Source organism: Sapajus apella, unplaced genomic scaffold, assembly GCF_009761245.1.
Source record: "Sapajus apella isolate SASKATOON/1434 unplaced genomic scaffold, GSC_monkey_1.0 scaffold2, whole genome shotgun sequence".
Classification (NCBI taxonomy): domain Eukaryota; kingdom Metazoa; phylum Chordata; class Mammalia; order Primates; family Cebidae; genus Sapajus; species Sapajus apella.
In genome coordinates, this window is record NW_022436942.1 from 81016367 (window position 1) to 81030641 (window position 14275).

A 14275-nucleotide genomic window follows, 5' to 3' on the forward strand; every position below is an offset into this window, starting at 1 on the left:
CTGTAATCCCAGCACTTTGGGAGGCCGAGGTGGGTGGATCACGAGGTCAAGAGATCGAGACCATCCTGGTCAACATGGTGAAACCCCGTCTCTACTAAAAATACAAAAAATTAGCTGGGCATGGTGGCGCGTGCCTGTAATCCCAGCGACTCAGGAGGCTGAGGCAGGAGAATTGCCTGAACCCAGGAGGCGGAGGTTGCGGTGAGCCGAGATCGCGCCATTGCACTCCAGCCTGGGTAACATGAGTGAAACTCCGTCTCAAAAAAAAAAAAAATAGATGCTGACAAGTGATACTTGTTTTTATTATTACATAAAAGCCAGTCTGGTAGCTTTCTCTTAGTTTAAAAGTTGATAAATTACTTTTTTTTTTTTTTTTTTTTTGAGATGGGGTTTCGTTCTTGTTACCCAGGCTGGAGTGCAATGGGGCGATCTCGGCTCACCACAACCTCCGCCTCCTGGGTTCAGGCAATTCTCCTGCCTCAGCCTCCTGAGTAGCTGGGACTACAGGCACGCGCCACCATGCCCAGCTAATTTTTTGTATTTTTAGTAGAGACGGGGTTTCACCATGTTGACCAGGATGGTCTCGATCTCTTGACTTTGTGATCCACCCGCCTCGGCCTCCCAAAGTGCTGGTATTACAGGCTTGAGCCACCGCGCCCGGCCTTTTTTTTCTTTTTTTAAGACAAGAGTCTCACTCTGTCACCCAGGCTTGAGTGCCGTGGGGTGAACTTGGCTCACTACAACCTCTGCCTCCTGGGTTCAAGCGATTCTCCTGTCTCAGCCTCCTGAATAGCTGGGGTTGCAGGTGCACGCCACCACACCTGGCTACTTATTGTATTTTTTATTACAGACAGGGTTTCACCATGTTGGTCAAGCTGGTCTCCAACTCCTGACCTCGTGATTTGCTCGCCTCGCCCTCCCAAAGTAATGGAATTACAGGTGTGAAATAAATTACTGTTTTAAAGATGAATTTTACCTTTTAGTTCCTGTCCTTATTTTTTACTAAATTCCTTTAAGAAATCAAATAGATTGGGAAGAGTTCATTCAGAACTTCAGTTTGGCTTAGACTGTGAGTATAAAATCAGTTGCAGTGTAATTCTTGTAGCTTTCACTTTTGTCATTTTTGTTTTCGTTTTTTTTTTTTGAGACAGTTTCGTTCTTGTTGCTGCCCAGACGAGTGCAATGGTCCGATCTTGTCTCACCGGAACCTCCACCTGCGGGTTCAAGCGATTCTCCCGCCTCAGCCTCCCCAGTAGCTGGGATTACAGGCTTGTGCCACCATGGCCAGCTAATTTTATATTTTTAGTCGAAGAGGTTTCTCCATGTTGAGCAGGCTGGTCTCAAACTCCCGACCACAGGTGATCCGCCTTGGCCTCCCAAAGTGCTAGGATTATAGGCGTGAGCCACCATGAGCCACCAGCCCACTTCTGTCATTTTTTTAATGTTATATATTCTCTTTAAATTGTTTAAAGAAAACCTGTGGAGAGCAAAGGTAAAACTACTGAGATTTTTAATTTGCACCTAGTCATCATAATGCTCATACCATATTCAGTTATTTATGAACTATAATCAAGATAAACCTACTAGCCTCGATACACACAATTTTATTTATTTTTGAGACGGGTCTTGCTCTGTTGCCCAGGTTGGAGTGGAGTGGCATGATCACAGCTCACTGCAGCCTTGACCTCCAGGCTCAAGTGATCTTCCCACGTCAGCTTCCAGAATAGCTGAGAGACCACAGGCGCATGCTCCCATACCTGGCTAATTTTTACATTTTTTAATACAGATGTGGGTCTCCCTGTGTTGTCCAGGCTGGTCTCAAACTCCTGAGCTCAAGCTATTCTCCCACCTCGGCCTCCCAAAGTGCTGGGATTATAGGCGTGAGCCACTGTACTCAGCCTGTACATGTATTTTTACCTGAGCGTTGCACATGGTTGCCTGGTGAGCAGTGGCACTTGAGGACTTCCCAGAAAAATAGTAAGTCCTACAGTAGTGAAACCTAAGAAGCATGTGAATTAAAACGATCCTCACTTCAAAAATTGACCTTCAAACCACATTCCTTTACATCTTATCACCACCAAGACTTACTGCACAGCCACCTACTGCTAGACTGTTTTGAGCAACTATTCAGAATTTGCTTTATTTTTTTGTATTTCTCTGATGATCAGGGAAGTAGACCACCTTTTTGTGTTTATTGGCTATTTGGTTTTTGTTTTTTGAGTCAGAGTCTCTTTTGGTCAGGCTGGAATGCAGTGGCATGATCACAGCTCATTGCATTCTGCATCTCCCAGCTCAAGTGATCCCCTATCTCAGCCTCCTGAGTAGCTGAGACCACATGAGTGCACCACCACACCCAGTTAACTTAAAAATATATATATATTTTTTGGCCAGGTAGAGTGGCTCACGCCTGTAATCCCAGCAGTTTGGGAGGCCAAGATGGGCCGATCACCTGAGATCAGGAGTTTGACAGCAGCCTGGCCAACATAGTGTAACCCATCTCTACTAAATATGCAAAAAGGTAGCCCGGCATGGTGGCGGGCACTTGTAATCCCAGCTACTCAGGAGGCTGAGGCAGGAGAATCGCTGGAGCTCCCCAGGAATCAGAGGTTGCAGTGAGCTGAGATCGTGCCATTGCACTCCAGCCTGGGCAACAAGAGCGGGACTCCGTCTCAAAAAAAAAAAAAAACGAAATAAAAAAAGTGTTTTTTAGAGATGGAGTTTCACCATGTTGCCCAGGGTGGTCTCAAACTCCTGAGCTCAAGAGATCCTCTCACATTGGCCTCCCAAAGTGCTGGGATTACAGGCCACCATGCCCGGCTTTCTTGATTTTAAACTCTAAGACATTGCCTTTGTCTCCCGAACATGAAACTATCAGTAAAGCTTCAAAGTAAGAAACCTTAATTTTGTTTTTCCATTTTCAGATTGTCTTTTTTGAACACAAGGCCATGTTTTGCTATTTCATATTCAACCACAAAGTAAAGTTAAAACCCTGTAAGACCGTATTTAGTAACTCATCTTGCTGTCTAATGGGTTAAGCAGTCAGGGATGGGCAGCCAGGGCTGAAGTGTGATAAGCCTTATTTTTCCTAGTCCAATTCCCACGTCTTAGGAAGAGTGAAAGATGGTTGAAGAGGTTTGACTATGGAAGGACAGGTGAAAAAGCTTAGACTGAACCCAGAATATGGTAGATTTTGTCATGAGAAAGTACCATGGTTCTTCTCATTGCTTTTCAGGAGCCCCCCAAAATAAATTTCTCCCTCTTTATCTGCGATTCTTGGTTTAAAGTACTGTATCAAAGGTGCTAGAGTGGCTCGGAACTGTTATCCCCGAGGGCTGGGCTCTGCCTCCACACGTGCGAGTGTCAGGTCCTGTTCTTAGAGTCAGGTACACAGGAGCGAGCACCGCCGAGCTCACGGTTATTAGGGGGAAGATGCTAGATACGGAAGTGAGCAACTCAAATGTCATAAACCAGGATGCTGGGGCGGCGCAACAGCCTCCATTCGCTTCTTCACTCCCTGGGTAATGGTGAGCAGCCAGTTCTTCCAGGCCTTCCAGCGCCGGAGCCTCGGGCGTGGACAAAAAGCGTCCGTGCTCAGCCTGGGCCAGTTGGGAGCCCCCAGTCTCCGAGGTGGAAGAACAGTGCCCACCAGCGTGGTGGGGCTGCGGCCCGGAAACCCTGGGGGGAGCCCTGAGCCCTGGCGGGCTCTCGCCGCGTGGGCGCCGGGCAGACGGTTGGGGTGCGGGGCGGGGCCCGGCCGGGGGCGCGGGGCTCCAGGCCTCCGGGCTCGCCCCAGCCGCTCGGGGCCGGCGCACCGATGGCGTTTCTAAGGTGACGCCGTCCACACCGGCCTTCTCCGCGGGCGGAGGAAACCCCTATGAACCCTTCGGCCGCCTTCCTCGTCGGGCGCCAGGTGAGCGGCGGTTCCTCCCCGGCGCGGCGGGGCGCCGCGGGAACGGTGCACATTGGCTGAAATCTAGGTTGCTTCTCAAGAACGGTGTCTGCTTAAAATGTGAAACAATACACTGTACACAGAGGAAAACAGCGTCGACCGTTTCCTTAACCCAGTAACACCTTGTTATTTAGTACAGGCCGGAGAGTAGCGCGTACCCGGTGCTTACTGTTTAAGGAGGACGCTTGGCGTCTGGGGAGCTGCTTTCCCACACACCTCGCTGGGTGTCCTTCATTTACACACCCTGGCGAGTGGAGGAAGGAACTCTCTCACAACTCCGCTGTACAGAAAAGTCTGGAAGCGGGCTTGCCCCAGGGTCGCGTCCGTCAGTGTAAGACGACCTGCCTTTGGATACTCGGCTTGCTGCCCGCTTTCCTGGCGTGGAGCATGTGCTCCTTGCCTGGCGTGTGTCGGGTCTCCATATGCAAGCCTGGAGCCTGAAAGTCTGACGTCCTGCTCGCCTCGGCTGAAGTCTCCCACCCGCTGCCTGCGTTCGCCATTGTCGCTGATCGCCCAGCGGAGCTTCCCCACAAGCCCCTCACCCAACCCTGCCGTCTTAACTGTTCTTATGATAGTGTAAATGCCCCTCACCCAACTCTGCCATTGTAACTGAACTTGTATACTCCTTGCCCCTACCCCCACCACTGTAATTTAACTTACTCTGCAACACCCCCGCCCCCAAAAAACTACCCAAATCTATAAAACCAACTCCTATCCCACTGCCCTTTGCTAATGCCCTTTTCCGCCTTAGCCCACCTGCACCCAGGTGAATAAACAGCCATGTTGCTCACACAAAGCCTGTTTGGAAGGGCTCTTCACTCAAGGCGCGCGTTTTGTCAGCAGTGCGCTGGGGCCCAGCCACTGGCGCTCAATAAATTATTTGTTGAATGAATGAATGAGGGGCTAACCCAACACTGGAATTCAAGCTTTGAGACTTGAAATCCCTTGACTCCAAATTCCATTTTCCGTGTTAAGACTAGTACTAGGTCGGGCGCGGTGGCTCATGCCTGTAATCCCAGCACTTTGGGAGGCCGAGGTGGGTGAATCACAATATCAGGGGAGTTCGAGACCAGCCTGGCCAACATGGGGAAACCCCATCTCTACTAAAAATACAAAAAATTAGCCAGGCATGGTGGCAGGTGCCTGTAATCCCAGCTACTCAGAAGGCTGAGGCAGGAGAATCGCTTGAACCTGGGAGACGGAGGTTGCAGTGAGCCGAGATCGTGCCACTGCACTCCAGCCTGGGTGACAGAGCAAGACTCCATCTTTAAAAAAAAATGCTGTTGCTATCATTTTACGGGTGAGGAAACTAATGTTTAGAGAAGTTAAGTAACTTGCCCAAGGTTATGTAGCCATTAGGTGGCGAATTCTGGGATCACAATTTGGTCAGACCAGCTTTAGTGCACTAGACTTTAAAATGCTGTATACTTAAAAGGAATTATTGTTTTAATAGATAATAGTGTTAGGTATAAAAATGGTGTCATGGTTATGTAAGAAATATTCATTTTTAGAGATCATACGGAAGTATGTAAGGGTGAAATGGTACTTTTTCATCGATAATGAAAAGAAAAGGAAATTGAAGCAGCTGTAGCAAAATCTTGATAATGGTAGAAGCTAGGTGCTGAGTATACGGGAGTTTATTGCGCTATTGTCTTTGGGTACACGTGAAAAATTTACTTACGGAATTTGACTTTTAATTAGGTATGTTATATTTGGACAATTTGCAATATTAAATTGTCCTTGATTGATTGAATAGATATAGATGCCTTAGATGTTGTAGTTGTCATAAATATTGAACTCTATCATTTTCTTTTTATAGACTAAAATTCCTTTTTTTTTTTTTTTTGTTTTTTTTTTTTTTTTTTTTACAAAATTTTCCCCCTTTGCCCCGGCTGATTTTCCGGTGGCGTGATCTCAGCTTACTGCAGCCTCCGCCTCCTGGATTCAAACAATCCTCAAGAACCAGCAACAAAAGTAGCTGGGACTACAGGCGTGTGCCACCACGCCCGTCTAATTTTTGTATTTTTAGTAGAGATGGGGTTTCACCATGTGGTCCACGATGGTCTCGATCTTGTGACCTTGTGATCTGCCCGCCTCGGACTCCCAAAATGCTAGGATTACAGGCGTGAGCCACCGTGCCCGGCTTAAAATTCCTGTTCTGTAGTAAGAATCATTAACATTTACACAGTAACTATTTCATGGTTTGTTTTTTTTTTTTTTCTTTTGAGATGGAATTTCGCTCTTGTTACCTAGGTTGGAGTACAGTTGCACTATCTCGGCTCACTGCAACTTCCACCTCCTGGGTTCAAGAATTCTCCTTCCTCAGCCTCCCAAGTAGCTGGGATTACAGGCACTGAACTAATTTTTGTATTTTTGGTAGAGACGGGGTTCCACCATGTTGGCCAGGCTGGTCTCAAACTCCTGACCTCAGGTGATCCGCCCACCTTGACCTCCCAAAGTGCTGGGATTACAGGCGTAAGCCACCACGCCTGGCCACTATTGCATGTTTACCTGTACTTGGTTACTGTAATTGCTGGGGCAAGGTGGGGGATAATGTTACTGATTGGCAGAGAAAAGCGTTTTTGGCAAAGGGTGAAAAAGTGCAGAAATAGGTTTGTTTGCTTACCCATTGGGTTTTAGAAGCAGTCCCACTTTTTAGGTATGGTATGTGTGGCGTGACAGAAAATTGTAGAGAAGTAGAGTGCATGGTAGGTCTTAACTTGAGCATGTTTTAAGTATACATAATCTTTTGATGCCATGTTATTAACTTAAAACTTAATTGAGGCCAGGCATGGTGGCTCACACCTGTAATCCCAGCACTTTGGGAGGCCAAAGCGGGTGGATCATGAGGTCAAGGGAGCGAGACCATCCTGGCTAACATGGTGAAACCCCGTCTGTACTAAAAATTACAAAGATTAGCTGGGCGTGGTGGCGCATGCCTGTAGTCCCAGGTACTCAGGAGGCTGAGGCAGGAGAATTGCTTGAACCCAGGAGGCGGAGGTTGCAGTCAGCCGAGATCGAGCCACTGCACTCCAGCCTGGCACCTGGCAATGGAGCTAAACTCTGTCTCAAAAAAAAAACAAAAAAACAAAAAAACTTAATTGGACTACTTAGAATTGGCAGCAAAAGAAGATATACTTATTTGGAAAGTGGACCTTGGCTGATTTGTTATTGATTTCATTCTATTTTGATGTGAAACCGCTTTCTATGTTTAGAACATCGGGTCAGAAGTTGAGATTTCCACTATTGAGAAACAACGGAAGGAGCTGCAGTTGCTCATTGGAGAGCTGAAAGATCGAGATAAAGAGCTCAATGATATGGTTGCAGTGCACCAGCAACAACTGCTTTCATGGGAAGAGGATCGGCAGAAAGTGTTGACATTGGAAGAACGTTGCAGCAAACTGGAAGGTCAGAAATACACTCAGTGACAGCAGTTACGCACTTCTGTGTGCTAACACGTCGATGGGCTCGTGGGGAAGACGGAGAGGAAGTAAAGACTGCAATTCCTGCTGTCCCCACGTTTAGTCTCAGGGGAGCAGGAGGACTTTATGAACATCCACAATGGGACAGACACACACAAGTCAAGTAGGGCGAGCAAAGTATTCCAGTATAAAAAGGGGGTTGGACAGAGCTCCAGTTAACATGGGGTGAGCGCCAAGGATGAATCTGAAGTTTTGAGCAAGAATATGAGGGAAGATGCCATATGACTAGCCATTTCTCGAGAACTAAACTGAAAGATTTTGAGCTTTTGGTATTGAATTTGATCTTAAGTTCCTAAAATGATCTTTTTTTTTTGAGACAGAGTTTTGCTCTTGTTGCCCAGGCTGGAATGACATTGGCTTGATCTTGGCTCACTGCAACCTCAGCCTCCCCGGGTTCAAGCAATTCTCCTGCCCCAGCCTCCTGAGTAGCTGGAATTACAGGCGTATGCCACCATGCCCAGCTGATTTTGTATTTTTAGTAGAGATGGGGTTTCTCCATGTTGGTTAGGCTGGTCTTGAACTCCCGATCTCAGTTGATCCCCACACCTCAGCCTCCCAAAGTGCTGTGATTACAGACATGAGCCACCAAAAATGGTCATCTTTTAAAATTACAGCTGTCTGGCCAGGCACGGTGGCTCACACCTGTAATTCCAGCACTTTAGAAGGCCGAGGCAGGCAGATCGCTTGAGCTCAGAAGTTCTGGACCAGCCTAGCCAACATGGTGAAACCCTGTTTCTACTAAAAATACAGAAAATTAGCTGCACGTGGTAGTGCAGGCCTGCAATCTCAGCTACTTGGGAGGCAGAGGCACGAGAATCCCTTGAACCCAGAAGGTGGAGGTTGCAGTGAGCCATGATTGCGCCACTGCACTCCAGCATGAGGGACAGAGCAAGCCTTGCCTAAAAAAAAAAAAAAAAATTATAGCTGTCTCAAAACTAGTTGCAAAAGTTTATTTGATACCATAATTTAATTGTCATGCCTTTAGTGCCACCCTAAATCTGAATGTTCCATTGACTCTAGATTGTTAATAGAATGCATTAGAGGAGAAAACACTAGATCTGTGTAATAGAAAGATTACCTTGTATACCCTGCCAACTACAATCACCCTGTCTTTTAAAAGAAAAAAAAAAAAAAAGAAAGATAACCTTGTAGCACATTTCTTTTTATTTAACATTATTCAAAGGACTCTGTAAATGTGAGAATCCAAATTTATCATTTTTGGTGGGGCTCAGTGGCTTACACCTGTAATCCCAGCACTTTGGGAGGCTAAGGCGGGCAGATCATTTGAGGTCAGGAGTTCCATACCAGCCTGGTCAACATAGTGTACCTCGTCTCTACTAAAAACACAAACATTAGTTGGGCATGGTGGTGCACACCTGTAGTCCCAGGTACTCAGGAAGCTGAGGCAGGAGAATTGCTTGAGCCTGGGAGGTGGAGGTTGCAATCGTGCCGCTGCTCTCCAGCCTGGGCGACAGCAAGACTCTGTGTCAAAAAAACCAACCACCCCCCCAAAAAAAAACACCCAAATGTATGGTTTTTTTGTTTCTTTGATGACCATCTTATTTTACTCTGACCACACCCACACACACATATACACACAGTGTTTAAAATAGTTGCTCATTAAATGCAGTGTAACATCTTATAGCTCTTACATAAACATGTTAAAGAACAAAGATAAAACATATAACGTATAACCCACATTATATGTAGCCATCAGTATCTGGTTTTAAAATAAGCAAGATTTGAATAGGCACCTCATGGAAAGAGGAAAATTGAATGGCCAACAAATATATAAAATGTTCCCATTCTCATTAGTAATTAGGGAAATGCAAATGAAAACCAAATTGAGATACTATTTTACCTTTACCAGCCTGGCAGAAATTATTGGGTGCTGGTAAAGTGTGGCGCCAAGGGAACGCTGAGACGCTGCTGGTGGGAGTCAGTTGTCACTGCTAGTGTGCAAAATCATTTGACCGTATCTAGTGAAGCTGAAGAGGTGCATATCCTACAGCCCAGCAAATCCACTTCTAGGAATATTCTCACCCTTTAATAGACACATGAGTCACCTAAGGGTCTTGATAAAATGTAGATTCTGATACAATAGGTCTGGGGCCCCAGGTGATGCTTCTGCTGCCTTGGTCCAGGGACCACATTTTGAGAAGGAAGGCTCTCAAGAAACTCTTGCAAATATGCACCAAGGGATATGTGTAAAAAAGGCCAGGTGCAGTGGCTCAGCCTGTAATCCTAGCACTTTGGGAAGCCATGGCGGGCGGATCACCTGAGGTCAGGGGTTTGAGATCAGCCTGGTCAAAATGGAGAAACCCTGTCTCTACTAAAAATACAAAAAGTAGCCAGTCATGGTGGCTCATGCCTGTAATCCCAGCTACTCAGAAGGCTAAGGCAGAAGAATCGCTTCAACCCAGGAGGCGGAGGTTGCAGTGAGCCAAGATCATGCCACTGTGCTTCCAGCCTGGGCAACAGAGTGAGAGTCTTTCTAAAAAAAAAAAAAAAAAAAGATGCACGTAAAAGAATATTCAGAGCAGCATTGTTTATCATAGCTGCAAAGTGGAAATAACCCAAATCACTCTCAGTAGTAGAAATAAGCTTTGATGTAATCATTCAGTGGAATATTAGCACAAACACAAGTTATACACAACTAAGTGAATCTCAGAGTCATAAGCAAAATAAGTGAACAGAAGAATTCACAGAATATTATTCCTTTTTTTTTCGAGACAGAGTTTTGCTCTTGTTGCCCAGGCTGGAGTGCAATGGCACAATCTCAGCTCACTGCAACCTTCGCCTCCTGGGTTCAAGTGATTCTCCTGCTTCAGTCCCCCAAGTAGCTGGGATTATAGGCATGAGCCACCACACCCAGCTAATTTTTGTATTCTTAATAGAGACAGGGTTTCCCCATATCGGCCAGGCTGGTCTCGAACTCCTGACCTTGTGATTCGCCTGCCTCAGCCTCCCAAAGTACTGGGATTACAGGTGTGTGCCACCACACCCGGCCATTATTCCATTTTAATATGGTTCAAATTAAACTATAATTTTTAGGGATGTGGTCATTGGTAACATTATAATGAAAAGCTAGGAAGCGATTACTCTAAGATCAGGGTCATAGTTGGGAAAGTGGAAATTGGAGATTGTGTTCAGGAAGTGACCTCCAGGGGCTTCTAGTTGCTCTCAGCTCTGTTTCTTGATTAGGTATGGTATTGAGCATTTCATAATGAAAGGTTTTAAAAGAAGATTGCCTTTTTAAAAATTCTCCAGCACACGTTTCCTTTTTTTTTTTTTCTTTTTTAGCCAGAGTCTTGCTCTGTTGCCCAGGCTGGAGTGCAGAGGCTCGATCTTGGCTCATTCCAACGTCTGCCTCCAGGGTTCAAGCAATTCTCCTGCCTCAGCCTCCCAGGTAGCTGGGACTACAGGCATGTACCATCACACCCAGCTAATTTTTGTATTTTTAGTAGAGATGGAGTTTCACCATGTTGGTCAGGATGGTCTTGATCCCTTGACTTGGTGATCCACCTGCCTCGGCCTCCCAAAGTGCTGGGATTACAGGCGTGAGCCACCTTGCTCAGTCTGTACTTTTACTTTTTAGCCACCGATTTTGAAAATAATGCATTTTGGGGGAACTCCTCTTTTGGCTTTGGAGCACCCCGCCCCCGCAACCGCACCTGTCTCTGTAGGGAGGAGGCTCTTCCGTCTGCCTTCTTTCTTGCTTTTTTTTTTTTCTTTTTTTTTTTTTGAGAAGAAGTTTCACTGTTGTTACCCAGGCTGGAGCGCAATGGCACGATCTCGGCTCACCGCAACCTCCACCTCCTAGGTTCAGGCAATTCTCCTGCCTCAACCTCCTGAGTAGCTGGGATCACAGGCATGCGCCACCATGCCCAGCTAATGTTTTTGTATTTTTAGTAGAGACGGGGTTTCACCATATTGACCAGGATGGTCTCGATCTCTTGACCTCGTGATCCACCCGCCTCGGCCTCCCAAAGTGCTGGGATTACAGGCTTGAGCCACTGCGCCTGGCTTCTTTCTTGCTTATTAAACACTCTGCTCCTTAAAACCAAAAAATAAATAAATAATAAGAATACATTTTAAGCTGAAGGTCTGACTACAGATTATTGATGAAATTTCCTCAGGTGAACTACATAAAAGAACTGAAATAATCAGGTCACTTACGAAGAAGATAAAAACCCTTGAATCCAACCAAATGGAATGCCAAACAGCTCTCCAGAAGACCCAACTACAGCTTCAGGAAATGGCTCAAAAGGCAACACATTCTTCTCTTCTCTCTGAAGACCTTGAGGTTAGGTTTATTTTTTTATAAGCTTCACTAGTGCAAATTCCCTTTGTGCTTCGGTTATTGAAAAATTAGATTGAAATGTTTCATTAAAAATGCATGTGAGTCACTTTTCATTTAATGTGAAGAATAAAAGAATTAAAGAAAATTGAATTTTAAAAAAATTTAAAAAAAGAAAATAAATGCATGTGAGGCCAGGCCCGGTGGCTCGGTAGCTCACACCTGTAATGCCAGCTCTTTGTTTGGGAGTCTGAGGTGGGAGGACTGCTTGAGCCCAGGAATTCAAGAGCAGGCTGGGCAACATGGCAAACACCCATCTTTATAAAAAGAAGAAATAAAAGGCCAGGCATGGTGGCTCACCCCTGAAATCCCGACACTTTGAGAGGCCGAGGTGGGTAAATTACGAAGCCAGGAGTTCAAGACCAGCCTGGCCAATATGGTGAAACCTCGTCTCTACTAAAAATACAAAAAAGAAAAAAAAAATTAGCCAGTGTGGTGGCAGGTGCCTGTAATCTCAGCCACTCGGGATGTGAGGCAGGAGAATCACTTGAACCCAGGAGGCAGAGGTTGCAGTGAGCCGAGATCTCACCACTGCCCTCCAGCCCGGGTGACAGAGTGAGATTCTATCTAAAAAAAAAAAAAAGAAATAAAAAATGATCCAGGTGTGGCGGTGCACTGCTGTGGTCCCAGTTATATTTGGGAGGCTGAGGTGGGAGGATCACTTGAGCTCCGAAGGTCAAGGCTGCAGTGAACTGTGATTGTGCCACTACATCCCAGCCTGGGTGACCAGAAAAAAAAAAAAGAAAGTATATGGAAGCCAGGCACAGGGATGTGCACCTGTAGTCTCAGCCACTGAGGAGACTGAGGCAGAAAGATCGCTTGGGCCCAGGAGTTCAAGTCCAGCCTGGGCAACACAGTGAGACCTCATCTCAATAAAAAACAACAATGACAAACAACCAATGCAAAAGCGCATACGTGTGTGTGTGAGGGTGTCTGTACTGATCCACCCCTCGTCGTTTTGTGTTTATCCTGCGGTTGGGGTTAGGTGCACAGCACTATCCTGTCTTAGAGGCTGAGCTTCAGTACAACGCTTTGTAATTGTTAGACCATTTGGTTTAGTAGCATCTACCATTTAATCAACAATGTGTTATTTTAGAAAGCTTTCCTCAAAGATGAGATGGGTGGTATCATCAACTTTTGGTGCCTCACTGATGTTTTCTAAATTATTGTGTCTTTTTTTTTTCTTCTTAGTAGAGACAGGGTTTCACCATGTTAGTCAGGCTGGTCTAGAACTCCTGACCTCATGGTCTGCCTGCCTTGGCCTTCCAAAGTGCTGGGATTACAGGCCAGGTGTGAGCCACCCCACCAGGCCTTTTTTTTTTTTTTTTTTTTTTTTAAGATGAGAGTTTGCTCTGTTGCCCAGGCTGGATGCAATGGTGTGATTTAGGCTCACCACAACCTCTGCCTCCCAGGTTCAAGCAATTCTCCTGCCTCAGCCTCCTGAGTAGCTGGGATTATAGGCATGTGCCACTACACCCGACTAATTTTGTATTTTAGTGGAAACGGGGTTTCTCCTTGTTAGTCAGGCTGGTTTTGAACTTTTGACCTTAGGTGAAATGCCTGCCTTGGCCTCCCAAAGTGCTGGAATTTCAGGCGTGAGCCACTGCACCTGGCCAATTATTGTGTCTTATCTCATAACATTAGTGGCATATTGGGAATAAAACCTGTAAGACTGATTTTTTGAGCCTGGCGTGGTTGCTCACACATGTAATCCTAGCACTTTGGGAGGCCAAGGTGGGTGGATCACTTGAGGTTCAAAGTTTGAGATCAGCTTGGCCAACATGGTGGAACCCCATCTCTACTAAAAATTCAAAAATTAACCGGGTGTGGTGGCAAGCACCTGTAGTCCCAGCTACTCAGGAGGCTGAGGTAGGAGAGTCACTTGACCCTGACAGGCAGAGGCTGCAGTGAGCCAAGATTGCACTACTCCACTCTAGCCTGGATGACAGAGCCAGACTCCATCTCAAAAAAAAAAAAAGATGGATTTTTTCAGTTTTCACTTCTAACTAGTCAGTCATCAGATATTTTTTGAGTTCATGCTTTATAAGAGACACAGAAAGCCAACTTGTTTTTTTGTTACATCCTTCATTTTCTTAATGATATTTAGCATAGGTCTTGGTAATATAATGAGTCTTAATTCAAAATAGTATTGATTTTTATTATGGTTTTTAAAGAATACTATTCTAGATAGTTTCCATCTACAAAATAAGTAAAAACTATTCTAGAATATGTACTGATATGTTGGCTGAAAAAGTGGAAGAGATCTTTTTTAATTAATAAACTTTATTTATTTAGAGCATTTGTTTGTTTTGAGATGGAGCCTTGCTCTGTTGCCTAGGCTGGAGTGCAGAGGTGTGATCTCAGCTCACTGCAACCTCTGCCTCCCAGGTTCAAGCAATTCTCCTGCCTCAGCCTCTGGAGTAGCTGGGATTACAGGTGCCTGCTACTGTGCCTGGCTAATTTTTTTTTTTTTTTTTTTTTTTT

General features: G+C 45.6%; 1 protein-coding gene across 1 annotated transcript in view; it reads left to right on the top strand.

Annotated features, from left to right (window-relative positions):
• The first annotated feature begins 2765 nt into the window (after positions 1-2765).
• The window catches only part of CCDC62 (coiled-coil domain containing 62), a 54765-nt gene continuing 43255 nt past the window's right edge, over positions 2766-14275 (top strand). Inside the window, exons 1-3 of the mRNA XM_032242835.1 lie at positions 2766-3910; positions 7165-7357; positions 11571-11737. Coding sequence (XP_032098726.1) covers positions 3875-3910; positions 7165-7357; positions 11571-11737 — 396 coding nt within the window. The 5' untranslated portion in view covers positions 2766-3874. The remainder of the gene's footprint in view (positions 3911-7164; positions 7358-11570; positions 11738-14275) is intronic.